The 25,935-nt window shown below is 43.2% G+C and overlaps 1 protein-coding gene across 2 annotated transcripts in view; it reads left to right on the forward strand.

Moving 5' to 3' along the window:
• The first annotated feature begins 298 nt into the window (after positions 1 to 298).
• IL13RA1 (interleukin 13 receptor subunit alpha 1) overlaps positions 299 to 25,935 on the forward strand; it is a 29,888-nt gene continuing 4,251 nt past the window's right edge. The window contains exons 1-7 of one of the 2 annotated variants that reach the window (XM_079962866.1): positions 299 to 441; positions 4,674 to 4,831; positions 7,890 to 8,016; positions 9,414 to 9,534; positions 18,305 to 18,480; positions 19,840 to 19,979; positions 24,443 to 24,584. In XM_079962866.1, the coding sequence (XP_079818992.1) occupies positions 363 to 441; positions 4,674 to 4,831; positions 7,890 to 8,016; positions 9,414 to 9,534; positions 18,305 to 18,480; positions 19,840 to 19,979; positions 24,443 to 24,584 (943 nt within the window). In that variant the 5' untranslated portion in view covers positions 299 to 362. The remainder of the gene's footprint in view (positions 442 to 4,673; positions 4,832 to 7,889; positions 8,017 to 9,413; positions 9,535 to 18,304; positions 18,481 to 19,839; positions 19,980 to 24,442; positions 24,585 to 25,935) is intronic. The other variant, XM_079962867.1, reaches the window with a different exon arrangement.

Consider the following 25,935-nt stretch of genomic DNA (forward strand, 5'->3'; position numbering starts at 1 on the left):
AAGGAAAGAGGGAAGGAAGGAAGGAAAGAAAGAAAGAAAGAAATCCCCGGCACCTTCCTTGGGGCGCCCTCACTGACTGCCACTTTCATGCAAATGGGTCTCCTCTGAGTAGAGCCAACAACAAGGGCTGTGCCCCGCCTGGAGAGCGCGCCCTCTGCCCATGCTCAGGGGCCGGAGAGGAGAGGGGCTCGTGAGCCTCCTCTTTCCCCTCAGGCCGGCCTCCTTCCCTCGTCTCCTCCCTCCGCCAGGCGGGGCCGAGGCCGCGAGGAGGAGGAGGAGGAGGAGGAGGAGGAGGCGGCGCCCCGGCCGGCACTCTTCCCGGCAGCGCCCGCCCCCGCCGCCACTCGAGCCTCGGGGATGTGATGGAGCCGCTGCTCGCCGAGATGGCCGCGCTGCTGCTGCTGCTGCTGCTGCTGGCCGGGGCCGGGGCCGGGGGCGGAGGTGAGGCGGCGGGGAAGGGGCCGGGGGGGCCCCCTCCTCCTCCTCCTCCTGCCGGGCTGGGGGCCCTGAGGGTTTGCCGGGGGCGCCCGCTGCAGCCTGCTCGGGGGAGTGGCGGGGGTCCATCCCTTCAGGTCGGAGGGAGAGAAACTCCTTCCTAGAAGTCAGCGGAGGAGGAGGAGGAAAGGGAGCTCTGTCGGAGAAGGAAGTGGCCTCTCGTTAAAATTCGGCATCCCAAATTGGTGCGCGGGTTTGTTTATCTTGTGGTGATGAGATACGACTATGGTGTCGATAAACGCCTGCTTCCTCGGAAGGAGAGAAGAGTTAAATTTCCTCAGAAGCCTGACGATGCTTGGCATCACGCCTTCGACCCAGGTCCCTCCCTTGCTCCTTGCTGCTTACCTTCCTAATACGTAGTTCGGCACACAGAAGCCCGTTGTGCTGAAGAAAATCCCAGTGCCCTTTCCCCCATCCTTCCGTTTATTTACTTTGTATTTATAAAAGTATTGATGTGCTTCCACGTCGTAAAATATCGGGGGGTGGGGGTGCTGCGCGCGTGTGTACAACATTCAAATATGAAACACCATTGAAAACAATACAGACAATCATTCAAGTGACTGGCTAATTTAAAAAAGAATAAGTTACAAAGGCATGTTAACATACAAAGGTCTTCAAGTCAACAGCAAGGCTGTTTGATCTGCGGCCAGGTTGCTGTCCAAATTGCAGCTCGCTGGTCACTACTACACTTGGGGTGATCCCAAATTACTGTCATTTGCATAATTTCTTTTAGGTGCTTGGGAACAAAACTTGGCAAAGTTGCATAACTTGACCTTAAACCAAATAAGGAACATTTTGGAAATGTTTAGGGAGGCTTAAGTAGACTTGGGTCCAGAAGGAGTAGCTGGATGACTTCTTAACTTCCTGCTCTATTAAAGGTAAAGGTACCCCTGCCCGTACGGGCGAGTCTTGACAGACTCTGGGGTTGTGCGCCCATCTCACTTAAGAGGCCAGGGGCCAGCGCTGTCCGGAGACACTTCCGGGTCACGTGGCCAGCGTGACATCGCTGCTCTGGCGAGCCAGAGCCGCACACGGAAACACCGTTTACCTTCCCGCTATAAAACGGTACCTATTTATCTACTTGCACCCGAGGGTGCTTTCGAACTGCTAGGTGGGCAGGAGCTGGGACCGAAAGACGGGAGCTCACCCCGCCGCGGGGATTCGAACCGCCGACCATGCGATCGGCAAGTCCTAGGCACTGAGGTTTTACCCACAGCGCCACCCGCGTCCCCTTTCCTGCTCTATTAGTGTCCTCTATAAGAGGACAGTGGGTTTGATTTGTTTTTCTCCACCTTCCTAATTAAGTCGGTTTTCTGCTGTTGTTCTGTTAGCACAGGAACAGTTTAAACAGTCTCTAGCCAGACCTCTTCCACTGCATGCAGGCTGGCTGGTTTCCTTGACTCCTCTGTGCCCAGCCCAATATGAGCATAACTCAGTCTGTGTGCTGCTGAAGCTTTGTGCCTCTTCTCCTAATAATGGTAATCTAGCATTTTGAACAGGCTCACTTCACCTCAGCAGCAGCTGCCCACCTACTTTGCCCATCAGAGCCATCTTGTCTACCTGCCTGCCTGGCGGCATGATGGAGGAGCTGCCAATCTTACTGATCAACCCTAGTGTCCCTGGCCTACATGCCTATGTGTGAGTGAAAAAGGATTGTCCTTTGCCATTTGTGAGGTGGCCTCTTTTCTATGTTTCCTGAGTATGTTACATGTTGAGTATGTTACATGTGTGCCTGTATATTTTCTATTTGTTAAAAGGCAGGGGCAGAAAGAAGTCAGGTGGCAATCTGTTGCCCAGGGAAACTCAGGGTTGGCTTCGGTTGTTGACCTACAGATATAATCCCTCCTGATGTACTTTCAGCAAGCAAAATAAATACTAGTGCAGCAAGCTAACAAAAATACTATTGCGGGCTGCAACAAGAGGAAATCTAGTAATTATATGTATAGTGAGATGCTTGTGACACCATGTACTTCATATTTGCAAGACAACAAGCTATTTGGAGGGCTACATTTGGTCACTGTGACTAGCCAACTGGAAGCCCTTGTAGGATGACCTTAGGTAAGACTACCAAAGGACCTGTTGATGCAGAACCCTTGCTTTCCATGGAATGCCTGCAATGTTCTGAGGCAGCAGGATGAGAGAATTTTCTTTTACGTTAAAGGGGACCCTTGGAATACCTTGCCCAAGAGATCTCCCCTATCCTGGAGCTGCTAGTTTAGGCTTGTTGTAGAAGAAACTTTTCTTCAGGCACATGCAATCAAAAAATAATAAAAGAGGGACTGAGGAAGGGAAGTTTAAATGATTGGCATAGTTATACCTCCAATTTAAATGCAATCTACAAAGAAAGAAGGAAAATATACATATGTGTAAAGAAAACGAAAACCCAATAATTTATTTAGATAGCTCAGTTGGCGTAAATATGAACCCTTCCTGCATTATTAGCTAACAAATACAAAACTAACATTCTCTAAAAATTAACTTTCAGATACCTGGTATGTGATATTTCCATGTCAGTATGCAATAGGCTGAAGCCGGCTTAGCTACCTACGAGAGCTAGTCTGAGATTTTGAGCAACACAGCATTTCCACATAGTTTGCTATTTGGTGAAGAAAAAAGAATCTTGGACACTCTCAGTTTTTCCCTTGAGGCTGAGGGGGAAAGCTTAAAAGTGTGGGTAGCACCTAGTGAATCACCAAAAGCTTGCTACAGGAACTAGAGAAGTGGAAGCATAATTTCCAAACAAGACTTTTTTGATGGCATACAAAGGCAGCAAAAATTTATATGGGCATAATCCAGCTGGAAGCATCAATGGGTTGAATCTTCTATTAATTAAAGATTAAAATGAAGTTTTAAAAATACTGTAGGTGCTTTGTCAAATGCCAGGGTGGTCAGTACCATTGATCTTGAATTGTGCATTTAAGGTTATTTTTCTAAACTAGTTGGCTAGTTGCATACATCTGGAAGGAGAAGCTGATATTTCTTTGTGATGCGTTCAAAGAGCTTGGTGCAACTTGAAAGTAGTGAAGGACATTGGTGGAGGAGCTTGGCAGCATTCATTGATTCCAGGAATCTGGTACAGGGGCAGGTATATTATCACTACTTAGTCATCCTGTGCTATCTTGTTCTTAACTTTTGTGATATAACACACCAGCTCTCAGTCTTTTGACCCACTTTTCTCCATGCCTGAGACTCCCCTATCAGATGCGTCCTTGCTGTACTGACAAGTTTCTGGCTGTTGTTTTCCTTTTTCAGACTATAGATATAGGGCATTGGCAGAGCACATGATTTGCTGAACCCAAGTTCCAGTAGTAGTAGTAGTAGTAATTTATTTATACCCCGCCCATCTGGGCAGCTCTCAACAGAATTAAAAGCACAATAAAACATCAGACATTAAAAACCTCCCTAAACAGTTCCCAGAATCTACAGGTAGGGCTGGGAGAGAGTCCTATCTAAAGCCTGGGGGAGCTGTTGGCAGTTACAGGGTGTGCAGTATTGCAGTATTGAGCTGTGGGGATGCCTCTCACATAATGCCCTATGTGCATGACATACATGCACAATAAGCTGAGCACAGTGCATGGGATGGAATTCCAAGGGATGGCTAAAAGGTAAACGTAAAGGTACCCCTGCCCGTACGGGCCAGTCGTATCCAACTCTAGGGTTGTGCGCCCATCTCACTTAAGAGGCCGGGGGCCAACGCTGCCCGGAGACACTTCCGGGTCACGTAGCCAGCGTGACAAAGCTGCATCTAGCGAGCCAGCACAGCACACGGAAACGCCGTTTACCTTCCCACCAGTAAGCGGTCCCTATTTATCTACTTGCACCTGGGGGTGCTTTCGAACTGCTAGGTTGGCAGGCACTGGGACCGAACGACGGGAGCGCACCCCGCCGCGGGGATTCGAACCACCGACCTTTCGATCGGCAAGTCCTAGGCACTGAGGCTTTTACCCACAGCGCCACCCGCGTCCCAAGGGATGGCTAGCCTATGACAACTGCCTATATTGTGGTGCTCCTTAAACTTTCACCCAAAGGCATTCCTTAGACCTCAAGGGCTGAAACTCTGTGGCAGTGGGTGTGCACCTGGCTGCAATTCCAGTTGCTGCTTGGATTCGTCCTGAAAGTCAACAACTTAAAAGAATAGAAAGTGATGGTTCCCCCATTTCCCTTCCTTTTTTTCATAGGAGTCGTGTTGGATCTGCCTCGCCCAACTAACATCACATATACTATCAATGAAAATAACTGCCAGCTGAATGTGACATGGGCTCCTGTAAAAATAGAAGATGACTGCAATCTACGGTATGTAACTGCTATAACCACCAGTGGAGAATGGGGCCAAAAGGTAAGCTTTCAGGGTCTTCTGATTCCAAGTCAGAAATTGCCCTGCTGAATTATTACACATACAAGAATTGTGATGAAAAGTAGGGCTTTGGGAATTGAGAAGCAAATCAGTGATTTCAGACAAGACTTGTGGAATCTAGAAATCTGATCTGTTTGAATTGATGGTGGCGTGACACTAAGGCTCTGCCAAGGGGTGGTATATAAGGAGAAGAGGGTCAATCAACCTCTTATGCTGCATTAAATATAGTCTTTATAGGTTAGCATGGGTGGTGTTTCCTCTTGTAACCATGGAAAGTTAAACTGGCATGATGTCCTGAGTGGTGTTCTCATATGCATTTGTGTGTGTGTGTGTGCGCGTGCGCGCGCGCACACACACACACACACAAATATGCATAAACACACAAGTGGCATGATCTTTTTCAACACTTGGCAATCTTGAAGCAGGGAAAACACCAATACGAGCAGGGGGTAACACAGGAGAGTCTTAAAGGGACACAAAAATAAAGATTTAACGGTCCAACACATTTTAAATATATTATTTCCCCAGGGCACCTAGATGCATCACACTGAGTCCTATACCATTCTCATTTACCAAATACTACACAGTACTGTGCCTCTGAGAAGGGATATCTTAGAAAGTGATGGGCCACTAACAACACATTCTTATACATGTCTACTCAGAAGTAAGACCTACTGAGTGGAATTTATTTCCAGGTGTTAGATTGCTGCTGAATGTTTTTGCACCTTTTGATACTCCAGCTCTCCTTTCTTTCTCCCTCTCTCACCAAACTTGGCAACTAGCAGTTGAGTGTGTCAGCTAGGGGTGGGGAAGGTTTTTTTGGCCTGCTGAGCAAGATCTTTATCCCTCCTACCCCCATGGGTGGGTGGTTGCCACCTGTGAAAGTTGGCCTTTGAGAGGAGATAATTCAAAGGGCTGGCTCAGTCCATGTGCAGCTCTTCTCAAACACCTGACAATCATCTGGCTGTTGGACATTAGAGAAGAGGTATTCTAATAGGGTTGTCCTACATCTGGGAAATCTGGACATGCCCTCTTTTGAGGGACCAACATGCCCATCCGAGCAGAGCTTTACATTTTAAAGGAAATGTCTGGGGTTTTTGGCTCCGGCTCCTCGGGCTTCTTGGCCTCAGGCTTGCTCAAGCTGCTCTGCACACCATGACCGCTGCCAGCCCAATCCAGGGAAAGAGGTGCGCAGGCTCTGTGGCCCTCCCACATGCCTCTTTCCCTGGCTTGGGCTAGCAGCAGTTCAGGCTGTCCTCTTTTTTGTTCTTCAAGATATGGCAATCCTAGTTCAAAGTGCTTTGCAAGCGCAGTGTTCAGTGCTTCTAGTACACCACAGGGTTCTTGGGCACCTGGGGATCACCACACAAAGGACCTTGAGGAGACTATGTTACCAGTGCCTGCAAAGCCCTTTTCAGCCAAGCCTTAACTGCCACACATCCTGACATCATAGATAGCAGGTGTGTGTGGCTTGCTCAAAATGGCTTTGCAAATCAAATAGGGAAGACCGGTGGGCCAGATTGGCCTACAGGCCAGAGGTTCCCCATATCTGGTGTCACTGACTTCTCTGCAACATGCTATCTTGCAAGTAATGCCAACATTCTGCCTGTGGGGTTAGAGAGCTCTGGTGGGTTATTTGCACATGCAAGTCAAGTGTGATCAAGTAGTATGCCCAGCTTTTCCATGGCTTGAACTCAAGATGACTTCCAAAACACGGCCTAAAACAAATGATAAAATTAGGCAGTCCAATAACAAAGATAGCAAAATCATCTAAATCAGGAGTATCCTGCATGGTGCCCTCCAATTGTTGTGGACTGCAACTGGCATCATTCCTGACCATTGACCATACTAATAGGAGTTGCATTTGTGTGACTCCTGCAGTGTACCATTGCCATCACAGTTATGGAAAGGCTTCTGTATAACTTCACAGACATTTAACTCTTTGGAGTGATTTCTGTGATTGGATTGTGTGCATTTCAAGTAAGATGTGGAAAACTAAACTAGAAAAGACTAGTGATAGCAGGAAAAGCACACGAGGGGAGTACCACAATTCCTGCTGTTACTTAAACACATTCAGCCTAACGGGTGCTGTACAGAAATTAAAAATACCAAGGCCTTTCCCAAAGGCTCAAAATCTAAGAAGACAGTGAGGGAAAGGGGAATATTGTGTGCTAGCAAGAAGACAGAGTAAAAGAGAATGCAATAATTAGCAAGAGTAGGAAAGTATTATGATGATTTTGAAAAAGAGATCATAAATAGCACAAGGGAGTAAAGGGTTAATAGATGAGTGTTCCACAAATGGACTGTCAGGAGGATAGAGAGAAAGCAATGGAGACAGATAAAAAATACAAATACAAAATAATAAACGGGGGGAAATATAGGAATGTAATTTAATTAAAGTGAACATAAAGAAAAACAAGCAGAATAATTGAGACCAGAAATAGATGTAATCTTGTGTATGCCTCCACAAAAGTAAGCCTCAGTGACTTAAGTTACAGTGGTGCCTCGCAAGACGAAAAGAATCCGTTCCGCGATTCTCTTCGTCTAGCGGTTTTTTCGTCTTGCGAAGCAAGCCCATTGACGGATTAGCGGATTAGCGCTATTGGCGGCTTAGCGGCTTTTAGCGGCTTAGCGGCTTAGCAGATCAGCTGATAAGCGGCTTAGCGGCTTAGAAAAAGGGGGGGGGGAACCCGCAGGAACTCGCAAGACATTTTCGTCTTGTGAAGCAAGCCCATAGGGAAATTCGTTTTGCGAAGCACCTCCAAAACGGAAAACCCTTTCGTCTAGCGGGTTTTCCGTCTTGCGAGGCGTTCGACTTGCGGGGCACCACTGTACTTTGCTTTCTCCCAGGTGAGTGTGTTTAGAAATGCAGCCTTTGGCTTCCAAGGAAACTGCTACTAGTACAGTTGCACACATAGAATGTTTTACCAGTAGAAGCCTTATGATTTTTATCCTATGGAATCGGGTTTAAAAATTACTTTGTTTGAGATTAGTAGTTTTTAATACATGTATATATGATTTCCCCTCCTTCCAAACATAGGAATGGAATGTTCAAAATTTCCGGACAGTGTTCATACCTCTGGGTAAAAAAGTCATTTTTGGAGTCGCCACTTCATGTGAAGGACAGGGTGATGGAGATTATGTTAAAATCACTCTTTGTCAAAATGGTAAGTTTTCAGACACTGCATTCTATAGATTTAAAAAATAATTTTTATTAAAGAAGTTCTTGGTTTACAAAAGTACATGCATTGTCTCTTCAGATTTGTATTAGACATTTATTTATCAAAAATTGCACAAATATCTGTATCAACTTAACAAATCCATATTCGTACTCCAAACCAGAAAGCTTCTTGAGATCCCCTGTCCAAGTTGTGCACCCAGTGCTACATTTCCCTAAGTCCAGTCCTCCCCAACCCGATGGCCTCCAGATGTTTCATTCTACAACTCCCATCAGCTTAAACCACTCAGGCTATTAAACAGACTGTGGGAAATGCAGTCCAATACATCTGGAGGCCATGAAGTTGAGAGACATTGCCTTAGGCCTTTTCATTCTCAGCATGAGTTTGCTCATTCTCGACCAGCCACAGAAGTATCATGGTCATTAGACATGCAGGGATTGAACACTGTTTGATAGCACTCTTTAAACCCCTTCTGGTTGGCAGCGCTGCAGATAAACAGCAGGTTACATGCATGGTATGGAGATAATGTAGAATGGGGCGTGTTCCTCCCTTTCTCAATAGAACAATCTGGGATTATTCAATTAAAATGCATGGTGGGAGATTGAGGACAGGGAAAAGGAAGTACTGTTCATACAGCACCTAGGTAAACCATGGAACTTGCTACTACTAGATGCAGTTGTAGCCACCAACTTAGATGCCTTTAAAAGGGCTTAGACAAATGAATGGAAAATTAAGGCTCCCAGTGGTTACTTGTCATGATGGCTGTGTATTACGTCACGTAGGAATATCAGTTGCTGGGAAGTATGAGCAGGAAAGTGCTTTGTGCTCAACCCTCATGGGCTTTTTACAAAGTTCTGCAAACATAGGAGTTTTCCCTGGCATGCTGATGCTTCCCTTTTGTTACTCCGTTGCCCCATTTTGATCTCCATTTCAGTCAGCAGTCATAAGACTAAAACATTCCAACACGTTTTCAGAATTGACAAAATGCTCCGCAATACATGGATGGTACTTGGTGAATTCTCTGCTGCAAGAAAGGGCTGGGGATGGTTGAACCTTCCCATTCCATATATCTGATAATTTCCTGCCCCACCCCTAAATTAAGCCTTCAAGCACCAATCATTACTATAGAATGAAGTACACAAAGTAAATGTTTTCAGGTGGGTTTAATTTGCATGACCTAGCCTAAATTAGGAATTGCGGAATTTTGCTAGTTCAAAGCCTTTGAGTCTTGCTGTGCTTGAAACCCAATTTCTGGGCTCCAGCAGTACTGCTTTGCAGGCAAGTTAGGGCCACAGTTTCAGAAGCTCCCTGAAGAAGGAGGAATGCTTAGTTAAAGCCAGGTGCTTGATGCAACCAATCCTGCTTCTGATGCTTTTGCTTCCTAGGTATTGCAGGTACAGGAGCCACTAAAATCCGATGTATGTGGTACAATATGAAGTACATGATGTGCTCATGGCAGCGTGGAGAGAATGCAAGTCCTAACACAACCTACAAATTGAATTACTGGTTTGTACTTAATTTTTTCTTTTATTTCCATTTGGGAACTCGGCCCTCTCTCTTTCAGCGCAGAGCTGTGAGGGATTTTAATCAAACATTCCTCAGTTTGGAAATCCCTTTGGGAAACATGATGAAAACTGTTCTGAATCATAAAATCATAAAATTGTAGAGTTTGAAGGGGCGCCAAGGGTCATCTAACACAACCCCCTACAATGCTGGAATCTCAACAAAAGCATCCATGACAGATGGCTATCCAACCTCTGCTTAAACCTCAAATTAAGGGATGTCCACCACCTTTCAAGGTAGTCTGTTCCATTGTTGAACAGCTCATACTGTCGGAAAGTTCTTCCTTCTCTTTTGTTGTAACTTGGTTTGAGTCCATTGCTTTAAGTATTATCCTCCAGAGCAGGAGAAAATAAGCTTGCTCCATCTTCCATGTGACAACTCTCAAGATATTTGAAGATGACTCTCATGTCTCCTCTCAGTTTCCTCTTTTCCAGGCTAAACATACCCAGCTTTCTCAACCGTTCCTCATAAGGGCTTGGTTTCCACACCCTTAATCATCTTGGTTGCCCTCCTCTGCACACACTCTAGCTTGTCAACATCCATCTTAAATTGTGGCACCCAGAATTAGGCACAGTATTCCAACTGTGGTCTGACTAAGGCAGAATAAAGGTAAAGGGACCCCAGACCATTAGGTCCAGTCATGACCGACTCTGGGGTTGCAGCACTCATCTCGCTTTATTGGCCGAAGGAGCCAGTGTACAGCTTCCAGGTCATGTGGCCAGCATGCTTTTGGCGAACCAGAGCAGCGCATGGAAACGCCGTTTACCTTCCCGCCGGAGCGGTACCTATTTATCTACTTGCACTTTGATGTGCTTTCGAACTGCTAGTTTGGCAGGAGCAGGGACCGAGCAACAGGAGCTCAGCCTGTCGCGGGGAATCAAACTGCGGACCTTCTGATCGGCAAGTCCTAGGCTCTGTGGTTTAACCCACAGCGCCACCCGCGTCCCAAGGCAGAATAAAGTGGTACTATTTCTTCCCTTGACCTGGACACTATATTTCTGTGGATGCAGTCTAGAATGTCATTGGCTTTTTTTGCTGCTGCATCACACTGTTGACTCATGTTAAGTTTGTGGTCTACCAATACCCCCTAGATCCTTCTCACATGTACAACTGGCAAGCCAGGGGTCCCCCAACTTATATTTGTGCATTTAGTTCTTCCTGTCTAAGTGCAAAACCTTACATTTGTCCATATTGAAATTCATTTTGTTGGTATGGGCCCAGTTCTTCAATGTGTTAAGGTCATCTTGAATCCTGATTCTGTCTTCTGAGGCATTAGCTACCCCTCCGAGTTTGATGTTGTCTGTAAATTGGATGAGCGTCACCTCCATTCCTTTGCCCAATTCATTTATAAAGGCATTGAATAACAACAGGCCCAGGGCAGAACCCCACTGCACCCCACTTGTCACTTTTTCTAGGATGACACGGAATCATTAATGTGCACTCTATATGTGTGTGTGTGTGTGTGTGTGTTTCCCCTTTTCCATTCACAAGGGTCATTCTACACACAGCCAAATTTTTACATTAGAACCTTGTCTTTCTAAATAATCATTCAAGCACTTCTGTTCCTTCTTGACTGTATTCATTGGCTTTAGTCTTATTATATCCGTCAATTTGGCCAGTTCCAAATATTCACATAATTTACATAACCATTCCTCTTTGGTCAGTACCTGGTTACCCTTTCCAGTACTTAGCCACTAGGATTCTCGCCGCTGATGTCGTATACAGAAAGAATTTAGTATTTTCTCTAGAAATATCACTATTCAATATTCCCAAGAGGTATGTTTCTGGTCTTTTGCTATGTGAAGTTCTTAGTAACTTTTTTATTTCTTCCTGGATCATGTCCCAGAACTTTCTGATCTATGGACATGTCTTTTTTTTTTTTTTAATAATATTTATTAAAATTTTTAAGGGTTACAAAAAACAAAAATAAAAGTAATAACACCATATTAAACAAAAACAAAACAACACATCACAATAAGAAAAAAGAAAAAGAAAAAAAGGAAAAAAACACAAAAACAAAAACAAAAAACACAACTAATCTTCCCAACTTATCTTTCATTTGCTTGTTTCCTTGACCTCCTCACACCTCCCTTTTTTGTATTCTAATTTGATTAATTATTTCAGCAAATCCTTTCCATCTTTTCCAATTTTTGTTCTGTATTTTATCTCAATATAATATAACTTTACTTTCCCTCCTTTCACCAATTTTCTTAACCTTATTTTAACATTAATACTAAAATACTTATATATGCTTAACTCCTTATAACATTTCTGCTAAATCCATAAAATATCAATCCACCATTTTTCTATCACTCATTAATTTTGCGATATTTCTATATATAAACTTTAAATTTTCCAATCTTCTTCCATCAACTCCTCTCCCTGGTTTCGGATTCTGCCAGTCCTTTCCGCCAATTCCATATAGTCCATCAACCTGGAGATCTTATGTCCGAGGCTCTTAACTCTTTTCCAAGTCCCTTCTGCAGATCTTCTTCATATTCTTTAATGCTAGAGAGTAAATCTCGAGAGAACTCCATCCTAACATTACTTTTATTCCTTCTGGACAGTCAGCCAAATTTCCATAGTTGAAGCTAGGGTCTATACAGTGTTTCAGGATGTATTTCAAGATTCCTCCAAATCCAAAGGCCCCCCAAAAAGCTTCAGTCTCCTTCAAATCCAAGTCCATGTCCCAAAAGTCAATTAATCCCTGGATAGAGATATCTTTCCAACTTTCCTTCTTCAGTCCAAGCCGGGATCCAATCCTCAAACTCTGGCTTTTTCTAGATTCAATCATAAAAGGCCTCAATTTATAGTCCTCAATTTGCTTCTGTAGAACTAAGGATCCCGCTTGTGTTATTTTAGGTTCAAAAACAACGACTTTCTCCTTTTCCTTGACCATTTGTTCTGCCAAGGTAGGTTCCTGTGCCAGGCCCTGAATTATTTCTGTGTTGGTGCTCGCTTTTTGTCTCATATTGGTCACTTTCTGTTCCAAATTATCAGTTTTAAAAGTCATGTCATCCATCTTTTTATGAATCTCTTCCAGCAAATAGTTTGTCTTACATAATGCAGTCAAAATAACTTCTCCTATCAACATTTTGAATAGTCCAAGGTCAATCTCTGGTTCTCAGAATCCTTATCTTGCAGCTGGAGACCTCCCAGTTACACTCCTATAACAATTTCAAAGGCTCCCTCTAGAGGGAAACAGTCTCCACTTGTATCAGTTCTTTCAAGCACAACTCAGGCATTAAACATAGTTTCGATTTTCAGTTACCTTTTCCTCCATTTTAAATGCAGAAGAGGACAATGGAAACAGTATCTTGCTCTTATTTTAGCTAGCTGTCAAACCGTTCTGTCAATAAACTTTCCCCAAGCGTCATCTGGCAGCCCTTTCCCAGGTTCAGAGCTGTGGTAATTTGATCTTCCCCTCACTCCTGCAGGCTTACTAAGTTCAAAAAATTTCCCCCCTCTTCACCTGCTTGCAAGAGGGGTTTTGTATTTTTAACCGATGGAGATTTAATCCTTTATCAAAAGCTTTCAAAGACTTTAGCTTGTCTTTGCTTCAGTCTATTTACAAAAGCGGAAGGCAGGCTTCCTGTTTATGACCTTCCTGTTTTCGGCGCCAAATTAAGGTACTTAAAGATCCAATTTTCCGTTCTGCTCATGGGTAGTTGTTTAAAATCCAATTGTCCACAGGAAAAAAGTCAGCGCTCTCCAGCAATGGCAATGCGGCTTCACTCCGTGAAAGAAGCAGTCGATTCAAAGCACCGCGCCACTCACCCCACGTCGCTCCGGATCCCCAAAACAGGGTTTCCCCGCGAGTAGGGGAGGTGCAAAAGGTGCCAGCCGAATCCAGGTTCACAGGCTTCTTCCGCCTGTGATTTCAGTGAGTCTCCACCTTCGCCGTGGCGGTCAGACCCTATTTTCCACGGAGTAAGTTCCTTCCGATCGGAGGAGATCAGCCATTGCCGGAGGCACCAACCCGGAAGTCTGATCTATGGACATGTCCACCACATATGGTAAAAGGTTCTGCTTTGTGCATCTCCAGCACTTATTACTAAGCGATTTGTTCATTTTAGCCAATCTCTCTGGTGTTAAATACTATCTATGGTGCATTTTCAGGTAGTTTTCTCTTATTAAATAACATACTGTAAAATTAATATTTTTTTTGTCCACAGTTTTTTCCACTCTTTATATTCAATTACATAACCTAAGTCCTGCTCCCATCTTATTATGGCCTTTCCCTTTTCCTCTTTTTCTATTTGAGCATTCTGTAACAGCTTGTACATTTTGGAGAGAGTCTTTTGGTTGTTCTGTAAAAATCTCCTCTAAGATCTATGCTTTATTATCAAACCTTTTTAACGTCTTATCTTTTTCAAAGGTCGCCCTAAGCTGGTATTATTCTAGCCAATTTACCCCTAGTTGTTTGAGTTCTTCAAACCTTTTCAGTTTGGGACAATAATTTATCTCATCCACCAAGTCTCTGTAAGTTGGCCAGTTATTGTTCATGTTATTCTTATGAATTGGTGATATCCACCAAGGGGTTTTTGTTATAACTTTGGATTTATTCCTCTCCCAAACTTCGAATAAGGCCTTCCTCACTAGGTGGACATCGGTATTCCCAAGCAACATCCAGTCTTTCAACCAAGTCCAACATGCGGCCTCAAAGTACATTCTGAGGTCCGGGACTGCAAAACCTCCTCTTTCTCTGAGTTCCGTCAACAATTTAAAATTCATTCTTGTTTTTTTGCCCTTGCCAAATAAAACTGGCCAGGTCCCTCTGCCAATCTTTAAAACATTTTATCCTAATAATTATTGGAATTGTCTGAAAGAGAAAGAGGATTTTGGGAAGTACTGTTATTTTAATCATTGATATTCTGCCCCATAATAACAGCTTCAATTGACTCCAATTTTCTAAATTTCCTTTAATTTCCTTCCATTTTTTGATGTAATTGTCTTTAAATAAATTAGTGTTTTTATTTGTAATCCATACCCCCAGATAGTTTACTTTGTTTGTGGTCTTTAGACCTGTTATTCTTTCTAGGTTTTCTTGTTCCTTCTCTCCCATATTTTTTGTTAATAATTTAGATTTATCTTTATTCAGTTTAAATCCCGAAACCTCGCCAAATTCATTCATTTTGACTAGTGCTTTTTGTATGCCTTCATTTGGGTTTTCAGTAGTAATGATCACATCATCAGCAAATGCCTTCACCTTGTAATATCGGCTACCTAAATTAATGCCCCTTATTTCCTGATCTTTCCTTATTGCTATTAAGAGAGTCTCTGACGTTGTGATAAATAAGAGTGGGGACAAGGGACAACCTTGTCTAGTCCCTCTTTCTATATTAAATTCTTCAGTGATTTCATTATTTATAATTATTTTGGTTTTCTGGTTGTCATAGATTGCCCTAATTCCATTCATGATGTTGTTTCCTGTTCTCAAGCTCTCAAAAGTTTTAATTAAGAAGTTCCATGACACACTGTCGAAAGCCTTCTCCACATCTGCCAGTTGCGTTGCTACCTTTTTGCTTGGTTTCATTTCTGTATATTCCAGTAAGTCAATAATTATCCTTGTATTATTTCTTATTTGCTTCCCCGGCAAAAAGCCGGCTTGATCATTTCCTATCACCCTGTTTAAGAAATTTTTCAGCCTGTTAGCCAGGATACCTGTAAATATTTTATAATCCATGTTTAGTAGTGAAATTGGTCTAAAATTCTTAATAAGGTTCAGATCCGTACCTTGTTTCGGTAAGAGTGTTATTAGTGCTTCTATTTTTTTATAATATATTATCAAAATCCCATCTGGACCTGGCGATTTTCCAACTTTCATTTTCCTTATCACTTCTTTAATTTCATCTGTTTCTATATTTGAATTTAGTAGGCTATGTTCAGCCTCCTCAGTCTCTGGCAACTTGTTTTCTGTCAGGTATTTTTAAACTTTATTCTCATCTTTGTGTTCTAGTTCATATAGTTTTTTGTAATAATTCATAAATTTATCTTTAATTTGGTCCGGGTCGATAATTTCTTTTCCCTGGTCTGTTATTTTATTTACAACTCTTTCCACTTGTCTTTCCTTTGTTAACCAGGCCAGCATCTTGCCAGGTTTATTGGCCGATTCAAATTATCTTTGTCAGTCCATTTGATTTTGTTTTCCACTTCTTTATTTATTAAATTGGATATATGGGATTGTAAAATTTTTATGCTTTGGAGTATTTTCTCATTTTTAGGGTTTTTTTACCAACTCTTTTACATTTTCTCTAATCTGTTTATTTATTTCCATGATATTACTCTCTTTACTCTTCCTAATCCTCCCCATTTGTTGTATTCCAAAGCCTCTCATATAGGCTTTGCTTGCATCCCAGATTATTTTCCTGTCTGTGACTTGTTTTTCATTTATTTCAAAGAATTCTTTCAGCATTTCTTTGGCTTTAATTACCCTTTGATCATCTCTCCATAATTCATCATTCATCCTCTACCTCCCCCTTTGTACGTTTTTTAAATTTCCTATGTATCATTACTGCGTTGTGGTCTGACAGGGATCTATTCAAAATTTCTGCTTTCTCCAAGCTCAGTGTCAATTTTTTTGAAGTCCAGATCACATCAGTTCTCCCACCTGACTTTTTAACTTCAGAAAAATGTGTGATATCTTTTACGTTAGGATGTTTAATTCTCCAAGTATCATAAAGATTGAACTTTTCTGTCATTTGGAAGGAGAATGGTAATCTACCTGAGTTAGATAGTCTGTCTCTGTCCTTTCTATCCATTTTGATGGATGTAACTCCATTTAAGTCCCCCATAATTATTATATTTTCACTGGCATAGTCCCAGAGTCTCTCTTCTAAGTTTCTATAGAATTCTAATTTGTTATTGTTTGGGGCATAAATCCCCACCAAAATTATTTTTTCTTCATTTATTTGTATCTCTACCGTTAGGACTCTGCCTTCTTCATCTTGAAATAACAGTTGCGGGTTTAGGACTGGTTTTACGTAGAGGACCACTCCCCTCTTTTTCTCCGTACCTGATGCTATATACTCTAGACCCAAATTTTTATTTTTTGAAACCCTTATATGCTTATTAGTTATATGGGTCTCTTGTAAACATATAATATCCCATTTCCCCCCTCTTTAATATACATTCTTCTTTGTTCCTTTTTAGTTTACGGTTCAGCCCATTCAGTTTCCAGGAGATACATTTAAATGCCATACATTTTTTTTAATTTGTCAAGTCTTACTTAAGTAATCAAGCGGTGATAGAAAGGGGAAAAAAAGGATAAAGGAAAACAGAAAATACAACTCATAATTAAAAGTCTTAGTCTTGTTTTTATTTTCTCACTCTTGAAGCTTCTCTCCTCCTAACTCTTGCCAGTACTTCTTCCAGAGGATTCTGGTTTCTTCCACCGATCTGAAAGTTCTTTTCCTCTCTTTATATGTAAAGGTGAGTCCCTGAGGGAATTCCCATTTGAATAATATTTTATTTTTCTTAAGCGCCGATGTAAATCTATAATTGTCTCTCCTTTTTAACAGATGGATTGGGACTTCTTTCATGATCTCAATATGTTTCCCATCTATATACAAGGGGTTTGCTCTGCCCTTTAGCAATATTTTACTCTGTGTAGCCTCAAGTTCAAAAATACTAGACAATCCCATGGTTTTTTCCTGCTTTTTGACTTGTTCACTCTTATTCTAAATATTTTCTCGATATCCAGAGACAAGTTGTTTCGTTTGCATATTAAATTGGGGGGGGGGCCTTCTTCGTTGTCAGTTTTAAATTAATGGAGAGTTCAGCGCTGACTCGCTGGGTTTTGAGGTGCTAGCGTCAGAGAGTGGTTCTGCCTGTTTGCGCTGAGGTTTTCCCCCATGTCATTTCCACTGGTAAATGTTTTAAATAACAAAGGAGCGGAAACTTGGGGAAACCCCTTGATGTGCGGCTTTGGGCTCAGCCCTCAGGATCCCCACCTGAGGTCGACGTAACTTACGCCTCTCATTCCCGGTCACTGAACGTGCTGCTCTGGAAGTGTGCCGCTTTGCTTCCTAAGGTCACTTGTTTTGATATCAGCATTTTCCCATCTTCTCTATGCAGAGGACCTACTGCTTTCTTTTTCTTCCTCTTGCTTCAAACGTAGTGGAAGAAACATTTATTAATTATTTTTAACCTCTTGCAAGCCTTCTTTCTGCAACTTAACTGCTCCCCTGTAACTGTTGGCTACTCTGTATACTCTTCCTTCTTGATTTCCCCTGTCTCAACTCAACTGTAAGCTCCTCATGCAGCCACACCAGACATCTTTTCTTTCTTGTTGGAATTGTCTGCATTTGAGCCTTCAATTTTTCACCTTTAAAAAACTCCTAACTACTTTGGACTCCCTTCTCTTTGAGTATTTCTGACCATGGAATTTTACCCAGTAGCTCCTTAAGCTAATAATAATGCGGGGGGGGGGGGGAGTAATAATGGCCAGGGAAAAAATGGAGTTTCCCTTTTCAGGTAGATGGAGAGTGACTGGATACAGTGGCTATTTTACAGCTTCCTTTTACCTTGAATATAAAGGTGGGGGAGAGGACTAGGTGGCACCAATAACAATCCAAAATCTAAGGCTACCACAAAGCAGCACTGCACTTCATCCTTGTTTTCTGCTGCCTTAATAGTATAGGAGTGCAAACATGTTGACCTGCTACCATCCTGACTTTTAAGTGTGCTGATGTTGCTTCCTCTTGCCCCCAAGGTATATTAATCAGGATAGAGGAGGGCCATGCACACATTACACTAAAAAAGGTGATGACTTTCGATGCACTTTCAACACAAACCTTTATTGGCCTCCAGGACTCAGCATTTCTATCCAGGGCAATTCCAGAGACATTCAGCCTGTGTGTATACTGAATAAATTACCAGAAGTATATGGTAAGTTTACAAGCTGCTTGGCTATAGGTCTGTTTCATGTGAAAAGGCTTGGGATTGGAAATGGTGTTGCAGATTCTAATGGTCTGCTGGCATATTTAAAATAGCCTCTTTTCCCCATTTAAAAGGCTTCTGAATGATGCTGTGGTGGCCATTCTCCACCGGGAATTCCAACTAGTAGATTGAGAAGAATTCTCCTTATCTTTACGTTCTGATGGAACTTAGTGGAGGATATAATTTCTTAGTTGCATTGGGCTCAGGCTATCAATAAGTCATTGCCATTAACTCACACTGAGCCCGCAAAACAACTGAAAGTATAAGCAATAGAGCTCCTGGATGATGTTTCTTCCAGACCCTAATTTACTATGCCTTAACTCCCAGAACATGGCCCAAAGGAAGCACAATGCAGCAGCCTTGCTGAAGCTAAGCAGATTTGGTTCTGGCCTGGCTGAGACTACTTAGGAAACCAGTGTATGCCACCTTGGAAGAAAGGTGGGGTATAAATGTCAAAATACTGAACGGGCAACCAGAGCTTTTGGGGGGGGAAATAACCAGGAGCAGGGGAATCATCCCAAAGAAAGGCAGTCTCCCTTGCCTCTGATTTGAGGGAGTTGCTGGCATACTTCCACAGTAAACAAGTCACCATCACATAATAGTCGCATCCCCCTTTTTCTGGCCCCTAAAATGGTCCCAGAGCATTCCCTGCATAACAGTTGCAGGGGTATTTTCACTGTGCATTCTCTTACTGGCCAAAGGCAACGGGAGCAGGCAGTCAGGCAAGCGGGTGGGAGAAGCTGCCACCAGTGAGGCATGAGAGACTGGGATCTGAACTGTACAGTGGATAGATTAATACGCAAAACAAACTTGTTTCCATAATGGCCATGCCTCACAGGTTTTTCCCCGACATCATGTTTTTCCTTCTGTAATAGTTGCACCCCCCTTTTTGCAAACAAATAATCTGCACAGAAAGTGTGACCGTTACACAATAAAACACCGTAGTTAGGAGGAAAGAGCTTGAGATAAGGTATATGCAAGAGGCAAGACTTGGGTGAGTCTGGATGAGTAGAGGATATACTTACATTAGAACTCCCTGCAGGGAAAGGGCTCACCTATTTCTCCAGGTAAGGCTGGGAAGGACTCCAGGCTGAAACCCTGGAGAGCTGCTCTCAGACAAATATCAAGCTAGATGGACCCCAATGGTTTGTAGATTGTGTCTTCTCTCACTGTGGTACTAGGTGGGTTACACCTAGTAGATAATATTTGGAGTGTGTTTTATTTTACAGCTCACAAATATGCTACCATTGAGTTAATGTTGGATTTTAAAAATATATAATTGTGTGTGTGTTTTCTTTTCGACTTCAGAATTTCTAGTAAAACCTGATCCTCCATTGATTGTAAAGCCCAAAAGGAGCAATGAAGCAGTTATTCTACAGTGGACTGAACCAAGGGGCTTGAATGACATGTGCTATCAACTAGAAATTAATAACAAACTGGACCCAGAAGTAAGTTGCTCTAGTATCTACCATGTAATCTACTTTAGATAGCAGACTGGTGGCACCTTGAAGGCTAAGAGATTTCTTATAACACACACATATATAATTATATACAGTGGTACCTCTGGTTGCGAACGGGATGCATTCCAGAGCCCCGTTTGCAACCTGAACAGAATGCAACCCGCGTCTGCACATGTGCGGCTCACAATTCAGCGCTTCTGCACATGCGCATGATGTCATTTTGCGCGTCTGTGCATGTGCAAGCGGCAAAACCCAGAAGTAACCCTTTCCGGTACTTCTGGGTTGCCGTGGAACATAATCTGAAAGAATGTAACCTGCAGCGTTCGCAACATGAGGTATGACTGTAATAATTAACACCTATACATTCAGTGCCAGGATATTTGTAATCCTCAGTACTGCTTTATGAGTGGTTGCTGTGTTTATTTTAAAACATCTAAGCTTCAAGTCTGTCTATTTTTTTAATTTCCTTGTCATGACATTGGTTCCATTTCCCCCTCTACATTCGTGTGTGTGTGTGTGCACACACCTGCCAGCTGAAGATCACACTTCATGCATTAGTGAAGCAGACTTTGGTCCATGAAAACTTACGCCTTGAGAACTTTGTTAAGTTCTTTAAGGTGACATGACTGTATTGCTGCAGTAGACCAAAGCAGTTCCACTTCTGGAAACTATTTAAAAAGTTAACTAGATCTGATGTGAGTGAGCATTGACAAATAAACCCTAATTTCTGGCTTGGTGTGCAGTGTCATTCACATATAGATGACACACAGTTCCCTCTCTGCATTCTGTCTGAGTCAAGAGAGGGTAGGCAGTTCTGGGCCATTGTCTGGGGACAGTGATAGGCTGGGTGCATTTCCCCTGAGCAAAGAGAAATGTGGTTTAGGGGTTCTCCTTGATTTGAAATGGTGACTAGAGGATCAGTTGGCTTTATTAGCAAGCAGTGCCTATGCCCAGATCCAGCTGGTTCACCCGCTATAGCTGTTCTTGGACTTAAATAGCCTTGCCTTGGTAACCTACATTTAATCATTTTCTTAGTCAGCTTCACATGAATAGCTCTGTATTCTACATTGGGGTGGGGGGATGTCTTGTGAAGGATTAATCTACCCAATCATTTCTGGGGAAAGGTCTAAATTAAACTTTTTGTCTCCACTAGTGGAGGGAATAATATCTATTTTAAGTCTACTGGAATAATAGACTAATGAAATAATGGAAACAAGAAGAACAGAAAGTATCTGAGAAAGAAACATTCCTTGTTTTTGTTTCTATCTCAAATGAACAAGTTCAGGGGTCAGCATACTTTTTCTGCAGAGGGCCGGTCCACTGTCTCTCAGACCATGTGGTGGGCCGGACTATATTTTTTTTTGGGGGGGGGGAGGAATGAACGAATTCCTATGCCCCACAAATAACCCAGAGATGCATTTTAAATAAAAGCACACATTCTACTCATGTAAAAACACCAGGCAGCCCCCACAAATAACCCAGAGATGCATTTTAAATAAAAGGACACATTCTACTCAAGTAAAAACACACTGATTCCTGGACCGTCCGCAGGCTGGATTTAGAAGGCATTTGGGCTGGATCCGGGCCTCGGGCCTTAGTTTGCCTACCCATGAACAAGTTCATACAACAGAGGATACATAATATTTGTCTCTGATGCGCCCTCTCCAGTTGCATGGAGCCTGGACAGCCCCGTGGTTTTCCACGGATCTGAGGGCAATGAAACAATCACTGAGACGGCTAGAGCACCGGTGGCGGATGACTTATTCTGAAGCTGACCGAACACGGGTTGGAGCTCAATGTCGAGCCTACCAAGTGGAAGTAGCGACAACAAAGAAGACTTTCTTCACCACCTATATTCCATATGCAGAAAACAGCAGCAGGAGACTCAGGTGGTTTGCAATTTAGCCGAACCACCTGCTACACTGGGGCCCAGTACAGGCCACATGATCTCCTGCAAAGTTTTTTGCAGATAGTCGCTCAGATTCAGGAACAGGTAGACTCCACAGTGGGAGCAGGGCTGGGGTGGGAGAGTGCTAGAGTCTTGTCTAGTCAAGTTGTGTGGGATCAGTTCCAATCTGTTACCTCCGAGGATGTGGTCAGGCTGCTTGGACGAGTGAAACCAACCACCTGTCTCCTTGACCCTTGCCCATCCTGGCTTATAAAAGCTAGCCGGGAAGGGCTGGGCGGTGGGCTTCACGGGGTGTTGAATTCTTCTCTTTGTGAGGTAGACCCGTTGAAAGAGGCGGTTATCAAACCGCTTCTTAAAAAACCATCTTTAGATGCAGCCAATGTGGCCAACTATCACCCAGTCTCAAATCTTCCATTCTTGGGCTAGCTGATTGAGCGAGTGGTTGCTGAACAACTCCAGGCACGCCTGGAGGATGCGGACCATTTGGATCCCTTCCAATTGGGATTCAGGCCTCATCATAGGACTGAAACTGCCTTGGTTGCACTGGTCAATGATCTCTGGCGGGCTAGGGACAAAGGTGAGAGCTGTTTCCTAGTTCTGCTGCATCTCTCAGCGGCTTTTGACACCATCGACCATAACATCCTTCTGGACCGTCTAGAGGGGCTGGGAGCTGGGGGCACTGTTATACAGTGGTTCCGCTCCTTCCTCCTGGGCCATATTCAGAAAGTGGTGTGGGGGATGAGTGTTCAGACCCCTGGGCTCTCACTTGTGGGATGCCTCAGGGTTCTGTCCTCTCCCCCATGCTTTTAACATCTACTTGCAGCCACTGGGGGAGATCATCATGGGGTTTGGTCTGGGTGTTCATCACTATGCGGATGATACACAGTTCTACCTCTCTTTCAAATCAGAACCAGTGAAGGCGGTGAAGGTCCTGTGTGAGTGTCTGGAGGCAGTTGGAGGATGGATGACGACTAACAGATTGAGGTTGAATCCTAACAAGACAGAAGTACTCTTTTTGGGGGACAGGAGGCAGGCAGGTATGGAGGACTCCCTGGTCCTGAATGGGGTAACTGTGCCCCTGAAGGACCAGGTGCGCAGCCTGGGTGTCATTCTGGACTCACAGCTGTCCATGGAGGCGCAGGTCAATTCTGTGTCCTGGCAGCTGTTTACCAGCTCCATCTGGTACGCAGGATGAGACCCTACCTGCCCGCAGACTGTCTCACCAGAGTGGTGCATGCTCTAGTTATCTCTCGCTTGAACTATTGCAATGCGCTCTATGTGGGGATACCTTTGAAGGTGACCCAGAAACTACAACTAATTCAGAATGCGTAAGCTAGACTGGTGACTGGGAGTGGCTGCCGAGACCACTTGAAAGACCTACACTGGCTCCCAGTACGTTTCTGGGTACAATTCTTCTGCGAGAAGTTACAGGGAACCAGGCAGAGGGGCTTCTCGGTAGCGGGACCTGCCCTGTAGAATGCCCTCCCACCAGATGTCAAAGAGAAAACTACCAGACTTTTAGAAGACATTTGAAGGCAGCCTTGTTTAGGGAAGCTTTTAATGTTTAATAGATTATTGTATTTTAATATTCTGTTTGAAGCCGCCCAGAGTGGCTGGAAGAACCCAGCCAGATGGGCAGGGTATAAATAAGAAATTATTATTATTATTATTAATTATTATTATTATTATTATTATTATTATTATAATAACAACAACAACAATAATAATAATTTGGTACTCAGATATTTTGCACCTAAACAAAGCGCACTCATCCCCCACCTTCAAACACATGACCAACTATCTTTAAGGCTACAGACCACACTTTATCAATACAATCCTAGCCTCACAGAATCAGTCTACCAACAAAATCTATGAAACCACTTGGAAGGCATTCTCATGGTGCTGCAGGCACAAACAGGCAGCAAACAGAAATCTGGTACAGGAGAACTACTTAAGCTTCTCTAATGGCAGATTTCTACACTTATCTCACTGCTTGTCATTTCCTTTAGATAGAATGCACCTTTGGTTACGCACATCTGGCATGTGCAACTCTCCTTCCTTTGGATGGGTGGGATTGGAACGAAAAAGTGGTAGTCACACCCCTGCTCCCAGACACCAGAGGGCCAATTAACAATTTGCAGGATGCCCTCCCACTTTCAGGTCGAAGGAATACTCACAGTTAAGGCCAGTGCTCCATGTTTAAGCTCGCAAAGACTCGTTTTCAAGCTGCCTCTCTGTGGATATGATTTTGTTCAACTTCCTGGGCAGGAATCTGACACGTTTGCCACATAGGCAAACAGAGAATTCCTGTTTTATATTTTAAAGCAGTCCTGTCAGAAGTATCATATGTGAAATCCGTTTCAATCAAAAGCAATTCTTCAAAGCTCTTTTCTGTTTTAAATCTACATTTAGTGGGTTAGATGTGTTAGACCGTTGGTTTTCATTTTTGTATTACGGTATGTTGTGAGTTTATTTTTCATTAAAATAAAATAAACAATATCACCAATAGATTATACAAACAATTTTTTGATGTTCTTTGAAGATTTACAGGTCACGTAACAACGTAACACTCACTCTCAAGAGTAAACAATACTACACTTTCCGGGTGAGAGCCAGGACTTCTAAGACCAACTGTAAGCACACACATGATCCCTGGAGCGAGTGGAGCGAGGCAGTAGAAGTCGGTGAGAAGAAACTTTGTAAGACTCTTGGTAATGAACTGCTGAGCTGACTATATGAACCAAATCAAAAGAACTAAATCTCTGCACAGATTTTATATTTATAGGTTACAAATAAATTCTAATCTGGTAGAAGGTCAGTGCTTCACAGTGCATCCCGCTACTTGGCAAAGACCCAAGTTTCTTTCCTCTGGTACAACTTCATTTGCTGACATCTGGCAAAGCTGTCTTTGGAAACCCTTTAATTAAAATTGTTGTGCCTGTACCCCTGAAATTCCCTGAAATTGCTAATGTCTTAACCCAGGGTATCTCAAACAGTAGACCGCTTTCAGATGAGCCACTGTGTGCAACCTTCCCAGGGCCTCCTCACTTGCATACTCTCCCCCCCCCCACCCCCCGCGGCTGTACCTCTTAGTTGGTCCCGTGCTGGAACCAGCAACCCCTTGCATGTTGAGTAAAGAGAACCTGGAGCAGGGAAGGTCTGCTGGATAAATTTAAAAGGGTTTCTAGGCTGGAGCTATCCCTCCCAGAAACCCAAAAGAAAATACAAGTGAAATACAAATGTGCATAGGGACAGCCTCAAAAATAAGGAGGAGGCTGTAAAGAACCATATCCAAATGTGCTGGAACAAATATTCACTACGTACAGTGTACCATAAAAGGTAAAAGTAAAGGGACCCCTGACCATTAGGTCCAGTCGTGACCGACTCTGAGGTTGCAGCACTCATCTCGTTTTACTGGCCGAGGGAACTGGCGTACAGCTTCCGGGTCATGTGTCCAGCATGACTAAGCCGCTTCTGGTGAACCAGAGCAGCACATGGAAACGCCGTTTACCTTCCCGCCGGAGCGGTACCTATTTAGCTACTTGCACTTGGACGTGCTTTCGAACTGCTAGGTTTGCAGGAGAAGCCACCGAGGGACCCATGGTGGGGATTCAAACCGCTGACCTTCTGATTGGCAAAAAAAAAGGGGGGGGGACACGGGTGCCGCTGTGGGTTAAACCACAGAGCCTAGGACTTGCCATAAAAGGTAGGCAGGCACAATTCTTTTCATTTTAGCTAGGTCATAAACTCAAAAGAAAATGGAACCAGCAAAATGATGAGTTTTAGGAAATTACTATTTTCTCCAACATTCCCTCTGTTTTTTGAAAGGAAGATAGTTCCGGATTCATTTCAACATGGTACCTTGTTTTGGCAGAATATTTGTTACTCACAAAGGAGAAAGTACTGATCCTACATAACAAGTACCATACTAATATGGGGAAAACAGTCAGACACACTCTCTTACATATCCAATAGCGGCCTGGAATCAGTCACTGGAATACAAAAACAACATTGGTATTTCATGAACATAAATAA

This window comes from Podarcis cretensis (assembly GCF_951804945.1).
Source record: "Podarcis cretensis genome assembly, chromosome: Z".
In the NCBI taxonomy this organism is placed as follows: domain Eukaryota; kingdom Metazoa; phylum Chordata; class Lepidosauria; order Squamata; family Lacertidae; genus Podarcis; species Podarcis cretensis.